Source organism: Giraffa tippelskirchi, chromosome 10 (assembly GCF_054371585.1).
Source record: "Giraffa tippelskirchi isolate mGirTip1 chromosome 10, T2T-mGirTip1v1.2.pri, whole genome shotgun sequence".
NCBI classification, from domain to species: Eukaryota; Metazoa; Chordata; class Mammalia; order Artiodactyla; family Giraffidae; genus Giraffa; species Giraffa tippelskirchi.
The window spans coordinates 145,037,333-145,053,510 of NC_137284.1; the positions used below are offsets into that span (position 1 = coordinate 145,037,333).

General features: G+C 42.7%; 1 protein-coding gene across 7 annotated transcripts in view; it reads right to left on the minus strand.

Annotated features, from left to right (window-relative positions):
- Nucleotides 1-11,810: 11,810 nt before the first annotated feature.
- CREB3L2 (cAMP responsive element binding protein 3 like 2) overlaps nucleotides 11,811-16,178 on the minus strand; it is a 254,622-nt gene continuing 250,254 nt past the window's right edge. For 3 of the 7 annotated variants that reach the window (XM_081533104.1, XM_081533103.1, XM_081533106.1), the window contains exon 12: nucleotides 13,910-15,353. In XM_081533104.1, the coding sequence (XP_081389230.1) occupies nucleotides 15,278-15,353 (76 nt within the window). In that variant the 3' untranslated portion in view covers nucleotides 13,910-15,277. Of the gene's footprint in view, nucleotides 11,935-13,884; nucleotides 15,354-16,178 lie in introns of those variants that run through there. The other 4 variants (XM_081533105.1, XM_081533107.1, XR_014066426.1 and 1 more) reach the window with 3 other exon arrangements.

Here is a 16,178-nt window from a genome sequence, read left to right on the forward strand (position 1 = left end):
AAGTCGGATTAAATACCCACACACAGCCAAAATCCCTGAAACATTGTATCTACAGTGAGAGATCTAGAAAGAAATCCACACCACAGAGGAATTGGTAGGGTTGACTGCAGTGTAAAGATGCTTGGTGAGGAGCTAAATGCAATAAAGAAGGAGGAGGAGAAATAGAAAAAGGAAGAGAAAGATGGCAGAGGAGGAAGAAGAAGAAGAAAGTCTCCTCGGAAAATGTCTCATCACATTGATGTAGACTGGGGGTCAGAATTCATACTAATTAAATGAGCACAGCTATTAATAATTATCTGAACACAAACTGGAGATTTAGTTTCATCTAGTTGCAGGTAGGTAGCTTCTTGGTACCTGGTGAAATAAAAGCAGATTTTCTTTGGAGGAATACAGTTTAAATCTAGATCTCACTGAATTTCCACAGATAGTTTCCAAAAAAAGATGAGTTCACAATCAAATATCACAAAACCCATAAAGAGGAAAGACACCATAAGCCAGAGTCCACAGAAGAGCAAACTGCCGAATCATCTAGCCAAAAATTCAGATCTGGAAACTTTAATGCAGAATATAAAATAATTATGTTTAATATGTTTAAAAATAAAAGAAGATACTGAAATTGTGATGTAAGAACAAATGACAAAACAATTAGACATTTTCGAAAAAACACTAAACAGCACTTCAGGAAAAAACAATAATTGAAATTAGAAACATCGTAAACAGATTAAGCAACATGTGGTAGATTCAAAGACGAGCCATCAAGATTCCCCTTTAAGGAAGGACTTGACTCAGCTGCAAGGGGTGTGGTCATCAGACAGCCTCCAGCTGTCATCTCCTTCAGAGTTTGCCTCACGTGCCAAAAGCTGCCTTTGCCAATGTCATCGGAGCGGCCTGTATCCAGCAACTGATGAAGGATACAAAGACCCTGATGGTTCCATCCCAATGCAAGACAGCTCTGGTGGGCAATATTCACTCCCTAATGGGTTGTTTGGTTTTGCTGAGTCATTTGGTCATGACTGACTCTTTGTGACCCCATGAACTGCAGTGTCATGCTTCCCTGTCCTTCACTGTCTCCTGGAGTTTGCTCAAACTCATGTCCATTGAGTCGGTGATGCCACCCAGCCGTCTCATCCTCTGTCGTCCCCTTCTCTTCCTGCTCTCAGTCTTTCCCAACATCAAGGTCTTTTCCAAAGAGTGGACTCTTTGCATCAGGTGGCCAAAGTATTGGAACTTCAGCATTAGTCCTTCTGATAAATATTCAGGTTGTATGACCCTTAGCAGGTATTTTAAAAATTCTTTCATAGCTGCTTCATCTCCAGTACCTGCTTCTCCTGCAACTTAAACATTTTTCTACACCTTATAGCTTTTTGAAATGTGTGAGCCAGCCTGTATCACCTGAGAGGATAACCCTGGGTAAGGCGACCATAAATTTCTTTGGCTTCCAGCTTCAGAACAACGATGTCCACTTTTATTATTATTATTATTATTCAATCCTCATCTCATGAATCCAGAAACTTAGCTGCTCTTCCACCTATTCCATAGCTTCATCACTCATTATAGATGTTGCTGCTGCTGCTAAGTCACTTCAGTCGTGTCCAACTCTGGGCGATCCCACAGACGACAGCCCACCAGGCTCCACCGTCCCTGGGATTCTCCAGGCAAGAACAATGGAGTGGGTTGCCGTTTCCTTCTCCAATGTATGAAAGTGAAAAGTGAAAGTGAAGTCACTTCAGTCATGTTCGACTCTTCGCGACCCCATGGACTGCAGTCAACCAGGCTCCTCCATCATTATAGATGTTACATTAGCACTTTTCAGAATAGACTCATGTCCAGATCAGGATTTCCTCTTCCTTTTTCTGAATGTACAGTGTTGTTGATTTATTAGCACTGACCTCACAACCAATAGCACTATAACTCATGCCTGAATGAAGCTTCTCTAACACATACTTTCTCCATAAGACACATCACAGCTTTTTTTTTTTGCACTTAGGAACACAGAACTTCAGCCCTATGCCTGGGGGCCATTTTAAACAGCAAAATCACCCCAAAAAGAACAAAAATGTGGAAAACATGACACTAAATAGATAGCAAAAAAGGACAAGTTTACAGCAGAGAGCTGAGGTAAGAAGGCAGAGGGTCACCTTGTTCACATGCATCAGGCAACTCCCATTTTTACACTGTCCTGCACAAGTTCACAAATTATCATCAAAGCGCTGTGAAGATTGATTTCAGGGATACAAGTAAATTCTAATGAGTAGACAAATTCATAAATAAACTCTGTAAAACACAAGGACCGACTGTACAACTGAATTATTGCACAGAAATTTCATGAAAATTGGAGAGCTGCTCAGAATTAAGGCACGCTGAAGTCCTTAGATTGCTCAGGAGAGTTAACCATACTGATAGATTTTAAATGTTTAAGTTAAATGTTCATGAAAAGAATAAAAGCAGTATGTGAAGAATAAAAAGTGTGTTTTACTTCAAACAGTCACAACCACAAGATGTCATTTTATACCCATCAGAGTAGCAAAAATTAACATCAGTTCACATTAAGCATTTGGTGAGAATATTCGCAAACAGAAACACATATATTGCAAGTGGAAGTGTAAATTGACAGAACCATTTTGACAAAGTTTGTCAATAACCTGAGAAGACTTGTGATATGTATTTTAAAATGTGGTACCAGAACAGAATGGTACCCCAGAATGTACTATTCCACACAGAAATCCATTATGTCAGGGCAGAGTAGACTCTTGCTTCCTACGACTTGAGGCAGGTTCTGACTTTGCACTCACTTCACAACAGCCACATTCTAAAGCATCAACAGAAACTCTAAGAAATAAGGCTAAGCCAGAGCTTCCTCAGTCTATTATTGGAATGGCAAGGTTTTAGACCTAAAAATAGACATTCCATTATACCAAGTGTTCTGCCTCTATCTGCTACCACCTACTTTATCCTTTTTTCTTTTTTAATTGGAATATAATTGCTTTACAATGTTGTGTTGGTTTCTGCCATACAACAATGTGAATCAGTCATAATTTTATATATATATATACATATATATATTCCCTCCCTCTTGAGCCTCCCTCTAAATTCTGCCTCCACCGCTGCTGCGATCAGGTACCCAGGAAAGGCAAAGGGAGCAAACCTTACACATGCGAAAAACCACGCAGTCCTGATGGAAGGGCTCCTCTCTGCCATAGCATCCTCTCCCACCTTTCACCCAGGACATGTTCAGCTTCTAAATATATGTTTAATCCCAGCTTGGAAACTGTTTGAAAATTTGGGTTCCAAGTTCTGGCTCTTGTTAACAACATCTACCCTTTCAGACATGCAGTGCTACTTGACCTTGGTTTGTGCAAAAACTCAGGTACTTCTAGAGCAATGAAAACAGCATCAGAGACCACTGCAGGCTTGGCGATGTCAGAGGGAGGTGGAATTTGAGCAGGAAAAAGAAAGACTCACTCCTGGTCAGTCCTTGGTGCCAGCCTTTCATAAAATCAGTTAGGCAATGGTGGGTTAGAGCAAGTGCTGAGTCATCGAGAAGGTTCTTGGAGGTTCTTTAATGGAGATAATCCAAATAGAACATAGCTTAAGTCACCAGAGACAGAGGAAAGCAGAGGGAAGGCATAGGGTGAAAACATGATGAAGTAAACCCCATAATGAATGATCAGATTTCTAGGTCCCATTTCCCACCATGAGCCCAGAATACCTGCACAGTCAGGACACATAAACACTCTCCTCTTAAGAAGCTTGAATGGTCCCAGATATCCATATGCTACCCTTTGAGAACCCTAACAAGAAACACTAATTTATCATCCTTTCTCATTATATAGAGAGAATTCCATCAGTTTTTTAAACTGAAGCATAGTTGTCTTACTATTTATGTATATATATATATATATATATATATATATATTTAAATAGTTATTTGTTTGGCTAGTTGATGTGTGCAGGCCTACTTGCCACACAGCATGTGGGATCTTAATTCCCTGACCAGGGATCAAACTGATATCCCCTGCAATGGAAGGCAGATTCTTAACCACTGGACCACCAGGGAAGTCCCAGACTTACAATATTATATTTCAGGTTTAAAACATAGTGATTCAGTATTTTTATAAATTATACTCCATATAAAGTTAACTATATTTGTTATACTCCATGTGCTATACATGAATGATCTTTTTTGAGAATTTAAAACATTTTTATGGTGACCCTCATAAAGACATAACTTTTAAATTGTGACCCAGAACTGCACTTTTATACACACAAATAGAGCTGAAATTAAAGTCATATGTGTTAAATGCTGTTATACAGTGTTAAACAGCATTAAACTCTACTAAATGCAGTCTGCTATTTTCTATTTTATTCTATGAAATTCCATTCCATCCCAACCCCATGCTACTCCATTCCATTGGTTCTCTTTTGTAAGTTGGTGATTAAAAATACACAAAATTGATTTCTCAGCCCCATGGCCCCTAGTTTAAAGAACACTAGGCTAAAAGAAAAGAAACATTTGCTTGCCCTAACTTTCAAACTTAGAACTAATCACTGTACATCATCAGTGTTCTTTTATGTATGAGAATGGGCAACAAAAGCCATTCAGGTCTTTGAGAAAGGTTGGTAATACGAAAGAGAGATCAAATGAGGAGAGAAATGTGTGTGTGTATGTGGTGGTGGTGATGGTGGAAAACTTCTTATATACACGAAAGAACCTGAGAGTCAAAAATTGATATATAAAGTATTAAAGCATAAATCAATGGACATGGGTTTGGGTGGACTTCGGGAGTTGGCAATGGACAGGGAGGCCTGGCATGCTTCGGTTCATGGGGTCACAAAGAGTCGGACACGACTGTGCGACTGAACTGAACTGAAAGCGTAAATGCATTATATATATAGAAATAGATGCAAGAAGAAATTTAATTTGGTTACTTCCAAGAAGTAGGACTGGTGGATGGAAAAGATACAGAAAAAATGAACTGCCATTTTTCAATAAAAGCTTTTTAGTACCTTAATTTTTTTAGCTATGGACAATATCACTGCAACAGTATTTCAAAATTTAATTATATTGCAGGAAAATTTTGTCATGGGTTTCAACAGCACTCTTTCCACCACTCTTTTTCCCTGTTATGTCACACATGCAGACTCTTACTCTAACTGGCTTTTTCCGAAGCATCTTTCCTGGTTCAACCTATAACCTCTGTCAGATACCGCCCCTGAGGTAGGACTGCATGGAATTATGTATGCGATACTGCACATACTATTCCAACTGTATTTTATTTCCTGCATTCATTTACAATTTAAACAATCTCAAACCAGGATTTCAAAAGCTGTATTAACCACTGAAAGCATTTAAATGATGGTTAAGACAAGAAAGGAATTATTAGGGGGATCAGAGGCACCTTTTCTGTCCTGGTGGTCTCTTAACATGTAGGTGGTTGTATATTTACATTTCTTCTTCGGGTGGGAGGTTTTTTCTTTGAACCAGCCTCAGCACATGGCATCTCTCATATACCCATCAACGTGCCATCTGTTTTTTTTTTTTTCCAGAAATATCGGGGAGGACATTAGTTATGAACATGCTGGCAGCTCCGATTCCCAAATACTTTTCTCTTAAGAAACATTAAACATTTTGAAACAGATTTCTTGGAAAACAGCACAACAGCCTCTCTGGCAGCCTTCATGGTATCCCTCAGGGGTTATTTTTGTTCCTCCATCTAAAAACAACAGCATAGAAGGAGGAGGAGAACACATGGGCTCCTCCTGGGGCCAGAACTCTTCTTTAAAATTGCCAAAAGAAAAAAAAATCTAGCAACAGCTGTGCCCAGTGGAAGACAACATCAACTTGTGCGACCTGCCCAGACTCATCAGAAAATGAGGGATCAAGTTGTAACCAGCCTCCTCGCAAATGGTGGCTTGGATTATTTTGCAGGAAAGGACTAAGATGAGTCATCATCCTTCCTTTCCCTTCCCTGTAGAGACAGGAGCCTTTGGGAGTGTCCCAAACCCTGGATTCAAACTCAGTGCTGAGAATCCTAGGCGAAAGAGTATGCCAGTGCCATCTTGCAAAGTTCCATCAGAGGGGTCATGGATGACAGCTATTGTCACCTGCCCCAGATCAGGGACAGCTCATGGAACTAGGACTAGGCTGGAAATTAGGACAGCTGGTTTGTGATTCTGCTGTGCACATACTCATTGTGTAACCTAATGTGGAGCCATTCGCGTCTCTACAGCCCCCACTTCCTCAGCCGAGCAACAGAAACAATAACAATTGCTCCACCTTCCCCACAGACAATCAGCAAGTCACATTAGATGGCATATGGAAGCACTTAATGGGAAGCACAGGGTCTTATATAAGAAGGATCATTAAAAAGATTTTTCATATAAATTTTGAGATAATGAAGATTTTTCTCTAGGATTAAGAACAGAGCCCAGATTGCATATAGTGTGCGAATAAAGGCAATTGCTGTGTATGTGTCTCCTTTGCTCATAGTCCATGTGCCTCCCTACTCAGCCCTCTCCCTGTCCCTCAGGGTGAAACTAACCACACTCCTCACTGCCATCAACACAGTATTTTTTCCTTTATGCCCTCTCTCATGACTCCCAGAAAGTCAGCCACCATCTAGTCCAGAGGCTGTCAATTCAGATGACAGAAGGACCAGGTAAGTGATATAAATGCATGAACTAGCCTGAGTGTGGGAAATGTGGTCACACAGAGATGGCCTACACCATCTAAGGGGCCACTGTTACTCAGCTCCTAAAATTGCCTGGTCTTCAAGTCTTTCAAGAAAATATGGAGACCTGGAGTTGTATGAGAAATCTTTGAGTGTTGAAATGTTAACCAACAATTTTTAAATGTCAGAATCATCCTAGGGCCAAACCAGCAGCATTTGTGCATGAGCTGAAGGCTTGCAGCCTTTGATGTAGGCTAACTCCTGTATTTTTACAAGTACAAATCCTCAAGCCCTAAAAAACAGCATAGTATAGTTCACAGACTATGTACTTGGAACCAATGAACACCAGGGCTCAAATCTCTCATTAGCAGCGAATTTACCACATGATCATTTGAGTAGGAGTCTTAATTTTGGAACCCCAGTTTCCTCAACTGTGAGAGGGGGTGATTATGCATCCTCCATAACCATTCTAGAAAAAATGAACAAGATCACAGATAATGCATGAAAATCACCTGGTACATAATAGGCACTCAGCGTGTGCATGCTCGTGTGTTGAACTCTTTGCAAACCTATGGACTGTCGCCCCCCCACCCCACCCAAGGCTCTTCTGTCCGCGGGGATTCTCCAGGCAAGAATACCAAAGTTGGTTGCCATGCCCTCCTCCAGGGGATCTTCCCGACCCGGGGATGGAACCCGTGTTTCCTGCATTGCAAGTGGATTCTTCAGCCACGGAGCCACCAGGGAAGCCCAGGTGCTCAGTGTCTCCTTTTCCCTCAAGGTCAACAAGTTAATGGTTACGAAGCAAGAGCCCATAACCTTTATCTCCTGAATCCACTGGTTCTTTTCCCCACTGAATCCCAGCATTCCTTCACCTGGATAGCTCTCGTTTTCAGAGATGTGAGGTACGATTTGCCCTAGAAACGGAGCACGGCAGCAGCACTTTATAGACACCTGCTTTCTGTTTCTTTCTGTTCCCAAGAACAAGCCCCACCAATCTGTGTAGGTCTCATTGACTCTTTCTGGAACAAAAGTGACATCCAGTGTAAAATGAGACAATAAATCTGTGTTACATTGCTCTAAATCAGAGTAGGCCCATCCGTGAAACCTGTCTGTGAAAAGGCCTGTGAGCCTGAGATCAGCCTCTGATTTGACATCCTGATGCCTAAGGAATATGTTTTGAAATATAGATTTTATTATTATTCAAATACAGTGAGGCCAACAGATAAAGAGACAATCACTATTGAAAAGATAGTTTGTAAAGAAATAAAATAAAAAAACAGAAGCTTAAAAAATGTTCATCTTTATCAAAAAAATAATCTACAAGAAGATTCAGATTACATATTAATTAGCAGGGAGGTGAATCAAGTTGAAAGACTATGGAACATTATCAACATATTCACTAACAAATAGTGAGTATTTTCTAATGTTTCTATGTCTTATAGTTTCCTAGCTTCTCCAAGTTTTATGCTATTATTATAGTTTGTTTTATGCTATTATTATAATTTTTCTATATCATTTAACAGATTTCAACAGACTGAGTACTTAATAAATATGCAATAATGATTATTAACATTAATTAAAGCTGTTGAAAATTTTTAGAAAAGAAAAGGTAGTTTGTTACTCTCAGTTCCCAAGAAGCACCAGGGTTGGTTGAGAAGCAGAGGGAGGAAAATTAGGCCAGAAGCTTTACTGTCGTTTCTGCGGGAAGGAACAAGCAAGCCAAGGAAAGTAGGTTTAGGAGTGGCTAGTTTGAAGAATTTCAGTGGGCTCTGAGGTGTAGAGATTGTTTCTAGTGGTCTGGTACCTGGTCGTGGTGATTAGGGCAGGGGGATAGTGAGGTCCTGAGAGCTCATAAAGGAGGTGCTTGAGGAACCAGTTCTGGTTTGCATATGAAAGTTGTGCTTACAGGCAAGTCCTTTACTATATCTAGTGCTTGGCTACCCCTGTGAGGAGCAGTCCCTTTCTGGGTCACCAAGGTCCCAGTTGTCAAAGTGTCAGGAATACAGAACATACAAAGGCATGATTAATACAGCGCATCTTCAAACCAGTGAGTATTGCCCCCTCCACACATCCCTGGAAAGATATCAGAATGCCACAGAGGAAGTTTCCATAATAGGCTCGCAGAATAAGAAAGAGGGAGGGTGACTAAAATCCTCCACTGGGAAAGGACCCTTGTGTAGGAATAGAAGCAGAGACAGTCCAGGTGCCCAGAGAAGAGAGGCAGCAAGAGAGTAACACACCCAGGAGCTCAAAGAAAGTTTCCGCGCGCTGCTAAGGAAAAGGTCTTGGGGGTGGGTGGAGCTCCAGATAAGCGTGCTCCGTGGCCTTAGTCTGTTAACATCTTGGCTACTTTTTCTAAGGTTAAATGAAGCCCCACTCTCTCTGAGTGGAGAAAATTAAATTTGAATACAGAGACTGCAATGGAATGAAGGTAATTCTGCTTGAGCGCATTGACCTTTATCAACCATTTCACCATAATTTCTGGAGCATGAATCCAATGTTAGGCATCCTCTGCAACTGTTCCTATAAAGAAGGATCCTTCTCTTCTGGCTCAGGTCCAAGCCATCATTCTCAAGCATCCCGAGACGGGGAAAGAAAAATCAAATCCATGGAGTTCTAAAATCTAGTTAAAGAATAGTTGTAGGAGACAACGAAAATAGCAGTCAGGCAGCATAAATCTCCAGAGAATATGGGTTTTCTTCCTGTGACTGACTGAAAAAACAATTATATTTTTCAATATTCCTCCAACTGAGACTTGGATTCAGCACTTGATAACATACAAATTGCTGGTTTGAGGCTCTTTTTTCAATTGCACTAGATAGGAAAGAATGGCTAGGCACACATAGGCAGATCCAAGCTTATACAAAAAAACTTTTAAAAGCAGAATATCAAGGATTTTCAAGACTGGACAACTTTTTACTATTTAAGAAAAAATATTTTTATTTGCAAGAAATGGAAATACAAAAGCATAACAATTTAAATTCATTTTCTTCCAAACTAAATACAAGTATCCTACAAAGCATTTGCTTTTTTTTTTTTTTTTTGGTATTTACTTAGCTATGATAAAGAATAAAAAGCCATTAAAAAAAACCCAGCATGATATGACAGATAACAGACTCACAATGTATTTAGACTTAAACATTACTGGTCTATATAACCTGTTACCAAAGAGAGAAAAGCCCAGCCTGTCAGCGCAAACATTAAAGCTCATGGTTGATTATAGTCCAGAGTCTGCTCAGCATTGTTTAAAAACGGTCGCCCACAATTTGTCAGAGTGCTGGTTGTTTTTCATAGACTCAGAAAATATTCCGTCTGAAAGGGAGATTTGCTGAACAGTGTAGGCCACGGGTCCATGGTGCAAAAAAGTTCATGTTCTCAGCCAGCTGGTTAGCAAGCGAGAGGAGCAGAGAAACAGCTAAAATTGCTGGTGTTGCTTTCCCAGGATGCAGAGGCTGCTAGCCGGAACTCACAGAGGATGGGATGAACCGAACAAGAGATGAACATCTCCAGTATGAGGCAAAAAACTCTCAACTTTGCACAGCGGGGCCAGCCCAGGGAGTAGGAGGCACTGCATTCTCCACCCAGAGGAACTTCAAAGCTTACAGTGTGCTGACGCAGAAAGAGACCTGCTCAACCTAGTCCACAAATTGCTGCACCTCCTATAATTAGTTGCCCTTGTTTTCTCTCTCTATAACATTAAAAGACTTATTTAGCATGTGTTTGCGTGCTAAGTCACTATAGTCACGTCTGACTCTGTGCTCCTATGGACTGTAGCCCATAGGTGGACTTCTGCCCACCAGATTCTCCAGGCAAGAATACTAGAGTGGATTGCCATGCCCCCCCTCCAGGGGATCTTCCTGACCCAGGAATCGAATCTATGTCTCTGGCAGCTCCTGCATTGATGGTGGATTTTTTTACTGCTGAGCCACCAGGGAATCCCTTACTTAGGACCCAGCATTTAGTAAGTGTTCAAGAACTATCATTTTTCTTCCTTCTAGAAACCCAGACATAGCATTCCTGAATTTTCTGTTGCCCAAAATGACAACATGAAACATGTCCTGTGGTAGGTGGTACTGACCCTTTGGCCATGGCAACATGGAGCCTGAATCCTCAAAGGCACTGGATTCTTCTGTGCCAAGAAAATGTTCTGCTCTGAGGATTTATAATACCTTTAATCCCGGCTGGCCATTTTTTGATGTGACTGCACCTTGGCAAAACAGGATTTTCCTAATGGACATCACTCTGTTTCTTTTCTCCTGATGTATAGATGTGATCAAGGCTCACTTTTAGGAAACCATTTTTGAGCCTTTGGAAGTTTCATCACCCAAACCCACTTCAATTTAGTACTACAAGGGTGTTTACAAAATCTCCCAATGACAACATGGCCCTCAGTCACCCTGGATTCAAATATAAGGCACATGTAATGCACAAATGAGTGTCCAAGACAAGGGAGGAATGTATTCTTGTGTGTGTCTATGTGCATCTATGTGTGCGCCCATGCAAGGCGGCGGGGGGCGGGGGTGGTGAAGGGAGGGAAAGAGAGAGCTGGCACTTGGGCCTTTTGAATAGTTATTGATTAATGAAGCTTCCTCAGTCCCCTTATTCCCCAATATTCACTAGGGTCTCTTGCAACACTCTTGGGAACGAATGACAACTCAATGAATGAATGGATGAGTGAATGAAAGAAGAATCTGAACTCCGTCTCTGGCTGCTTCACAGGCCTCTACTCTCTCCTAGAGCTGCCCTCCCAGAGGGTCTGATCTGATCACATGTCTCCTAACTGTCTCAGCTAAAAAGGAATTCAAAGAAAATGACCTTGATCAGAGCACTACCTGCTAATGGTCTGTTTGCACTGCAAGCAGGAGAGCTAGTGTCTGTAATAAAGACCAGAGTCCACAGAACTGAATTACTGACAAGAGCACTTGGCAGAGAAGGGGGAGGCTACAGACTTCTCCTCCATCTGCCATTTCCCCACGGTAGCAAGGCTGGCGTGGATGCTCCTTCTCCCTGATGGGAAGTGAGAGGTCTCTGAGCATGCACCCTGTGTACAAACAGCATGTGTGCAGAGGAGCTGGCCCTGAGGGTTCTCTCATCCTTGTCTTTCGGTCAGTGTGACAACACAGAAGAAAGAGACACAAAGCGCAAAAAAATTTTTTTAATAAAACACTTGTGTCAAAAATTCTGGACACTGACTCACTGCCAGAACAAAGGTGAACCAGTTCAACACTCTTGCTCCAAGGACACATGAGAATCACAGCCCTCTCTTGGCATTCAGGCATGAGGAAGGAAAAAAAACCCATGGTATTTATAGTTGGTTTGTAAATAAGTTGCACTAAAAGTTGATTTCACAGTCTACAAATTAGGTCTCTAAATCAAAATCATTTATACTAATAAAAAGGTTATCTAATTTTGCCTGTACTGGTGTCAAAACTCATCCCCACCTCCTGCCAAAAGGAGCAACCTAGTTCAGCTGTCAGATTTTTATATAACACTCTCTTTATGTGAGCTAGGCTCCAGAGTCCTAACACTTCACAGAAATCCTTTCTTAAACCTGGCACTGAGGCTTTTCATTTACAGTAGCCATTTCTAAGTGCAAAGTCCAGAGCTGTGAATAGAACCACGCTGGGGAGTCTGGGTTACTCAGATCTCATCCAGTAAAAAAGTATGTGTTCTCTTAACTTTTTACAAGACATCTCCTCCACTAGGCTAATCAAAGAAAGGAAAGAGGAAAATCTGCTGACATGATGGAAAATATATTAATATATTTATCATTAACATTGATTCTTTACGATTGACGATTGTGCTAACAGTCTCAAATTTTCCAAAACTGAGGTTTCGAAGCTGAAAGCCTGCCACTATTTAACATCTTCAGGGCACCGGGTATTACTGACTCATCTATGGTATGGGATGGTTCTGGGGGGAAAACAAATTCACTGACATTGTGAGCTTAACCCTGGAAGAGAAAATGTGCATATTAACTATTTGGAACCAATCTGGTGTTATCCAACTCTTCTGCATCCTCTGGACTCCATTACATTCTCCTAAAGGAGTAACTGTTTAGTTCCTCTTCTTTGCCTGAGCAACGAGTGGGGAGCAGAGGTCTTTCTCAAAAGAGCAGCAACTGGTCCTTGGATCCCCTTTACAATGGCCATTTGAGCCCTCAGGCTGATATCCTCGGTCTCTAGACATAGATTCAGTTCTGGAAGAATGGCTGCCCAGAGATCAAGCCCTGTTGTTTGGAGGGCTGGAGAGAGTGAGGTCAAGCAAGGAAATAAAATCCTCAAGGCACAAAGGATGGGCCCTAGGAGTCGGTTGTCCTTTTCTCCTCTTTTCTCAGACGAAGAGGTTTTCCACTCAGGCTAATCCAGGAGCCTTAAAAACCCGATCTGGTTCCAGTGTGTCAGGTGGGTAAGCTGACCCATTCTCACCAACACAGGAAAAGCTTCACTTTCTAATCGTCCAAATACTAGAGTTAATACTACTTTCTCACCTTCTTAGCCACCTTTGACCCCACCCCATGGGCTGCCAGTGCCTGATAATTACATGATGTATTAAAGAGAGGGATGGGTCAGTAGCGGCCCTTGGTTGGCAGACACCAGCCAGACCCAGGAAGGTCTAGAGCAGAAGAGAAGGAGAGAGAAACAGAAGGGAACAGGGCATGTACTAGCAACCCTCCTCCCACACAGCCCAGCCGGTCTGGTCTCAGCCTTTGCTGGCCAATGGATGGGACAGTGAGAGGTGACCACTGTGATCCTGATCCAGCTTCACACAGGGCCAAGAAAAGGAACTTGGCCATCTCCCTGTCGGAACTTTCTCCATCACAGTAGGGAGAGAGAGGAATCACTGACGGTGAGCCCTGAAGGTACCAGACAGATCTGCTTATGAGCTTGTTGTTGCTCAGTCTCTAAGTCGTATATCTGATGCTTTGCAATTCCATGGGACTGCAGCACGCCAGGCTTCCCTGTCCTTCACTATCTCCCGGAGTTTGCTCAGACTCGTGTCCAATGAGTCCACTGCTTATGAGGTCTCACGGCAAATGCTAATGACGCCAAATTCTGTGCCTGATATAGAACAGAGGGCCCAGGAGTGGCTTAATCTCTCCTAAGTACAGGTTCCAATGACAACAGAGATGAGAGAGAAAACCAGAGACAAGAGAGTTCAAACTAAAAGTGCTTCAGCTACTTCTAAAAATAAAAAACAAAATGTGAGCAAATTTCTTACACAAATCTTTTACAAGCTACAGAAAAACATTTAAGGGGAGCCTTCTACATTATACAATAAAAAGTCTATTTCTATTTCTTATTTGTATGAAGGAGGAAAGTTTTTTTTTTTTAAACTACAAAAGTTACTCTTAATCATTTAAAACAAAAAGAAGTAGGTTGGGGGATTAGGTCGTGTCTCTTTGGGTGAGCTGCAAAGTGGCCAAACCTGACTAGAAAAGGTAAGACACAGATACACAAATGTCACCTGCTCTGACCCCAGGAGCAGGCCTCAGGCCCAGCCTCTGTACGGAGGCAGAAGAGGAAGGGAAAGCAGACTTGTCGGGGGAGGTGGGGAAGGCTAGGCTAGCATGGCTGTCTGAGACGCCCGGGGTCAGGGCTGCCCTGGCATGGGCACAGGGCAGAAAAAGCACCTGTCCACAGAGCCTCAGATCTGAGCCCTGCTCCGTCTTCCCCTCTGAGTTCATGCTACAGGAGGACACATGCTTAGGGAGGTTTCCCAACTATAATTAGAAGCCTCCAGGAAATTATAAAAAAAGAAGAAAACACAAAACAAAACGCGGCCTGGAAGAATGGGGAATCCCAGAGTCCAGGCTGCCCTCCGCGCTCCACAGGCCAACAGAGGACCTTGTGAGCCTGGAGGGAGGCGTCCGGATGTCTTCAGTGGTCGCCCGGGGAAGCCTCTGCAAGCTAATAAATACTATTTACAAATGGGGAGGAGAAGCCAGGGAGGCAGAACTAGGGGCGTGTGGGGACACAGACTGTGGAGAAATCCTACAAGCAACACGGTGGGGCAGGTTTGCCTGGAGTAGAGAAGCCTGATTCCTTCAGGCATTGCACTTGCGGCCTGAGAGTAGGAAGGGGGCGCCTTGCTCCAGCGAAGGGGCCCAGGGCCGGGGCCCAGGGCAGAGCGGCAGGGGGCGCCCGCGGGGCACCGCAGAGCCAGGCTGAGGAAGGCAGGGCGTCAGTCAGTGCTTCGCCAGATTCCAACAAGCATCCTGGGCAATTTTTGTGGGGTCTGGAGTGAACAACAGTCAGCTCTTCTTCAAGGAGTAGGTCACACCCACCCCGGTGAGAATCGGGCAGTATCTTTTTGGCACTGTCGGTAGAAACAAGCCTGCTTGTCCCACCCCGACCGAAGATAATTGCCTATGGCAGTAAGCGAGGGACGGGCGCGGGCTCCCCTCTGCAGGGAGGGACATGGACCGGGGGAGGCGCTCTCTCACCGCAGGCGGAAATCCCAGGCCGTCCTCCCATCCAGAGCCAGGACTGCTGGTCCAGGTCTTCGTCCGGATTCGGTGGGCAAAAAGGAAAAGCTTATGACAAAAGGTGGTTTGGAGACGTAAAGGCAAAGTGAAGAGACAGAGGGAGGTGGCGACAGCCGCTTTAAAAGGTGGCGTTCACTCTTCTGTCGAGTTCTACAACTTTTAGTGTCTCATTCCCCTCCAGGTTGGTGCTGACCCTGTGAAGGCATCGGAAGGAGAAAGAAGTCTCACCATCATGCTTGGCGGGATAACGCAATCACCCCACGACTGGACTCAGCGGGCTGGCCCACACATGCCTCTTTTCTCCCCTCCCAGCAGCACTTCTCTGTTCCCGAAGGCTCCTGCTACCCGCCTGTCCACCGTCCACATTCCTGCCTTTATCCTCATGCCAAAGGAGACATCCCAACCCAGAGGATAAACATGGTGGTTTGATACTGATTCTTTGCACGCTGCTTAAAATTACTGTATTTATTGAGGATAAATACCCTATGCTAAACCCTGGGAAGGAGAAAATAAAAGGATAAGAGGCTGATCCTTAGTCTAGAATAAAGATTTAAAAAAAAAAAATTTAGATAAAGATGAAACCTGTATAAAGATTAAATGATTCTAGATGAAGGTTAAAAAGACAAACCCCAAACTATCATGAAATAACAATAAATATATCACAGAAAATAAATACATTATTATATTGTGTAACAACCTAGAACATCTCCTAGGCGTTCAGAGGAAGCTGATGAGGGCTCTGGTATCAGGGAGACATTCCAGAACAAGAGGGATTTCAATGGGGCCTTGAAAAGCTGAGACAAGGGGAGAGAAGACTTTTGTCATGAGCCAAGTTATTTAATGGCTAAGTCTTCTCTGGCTCCCAAGGGTAGTCTTCTCTGGCTTCTACAATTCTCTCTAGGGAATAATAGTAATATCTAACCTTGTAAAGTATTTCAAAGGATTTCTATGTCACACTTACATAGTTCTTAAAATAATAAGTGCTATAAATGTTAAATATACATGTAGAATATAAACAT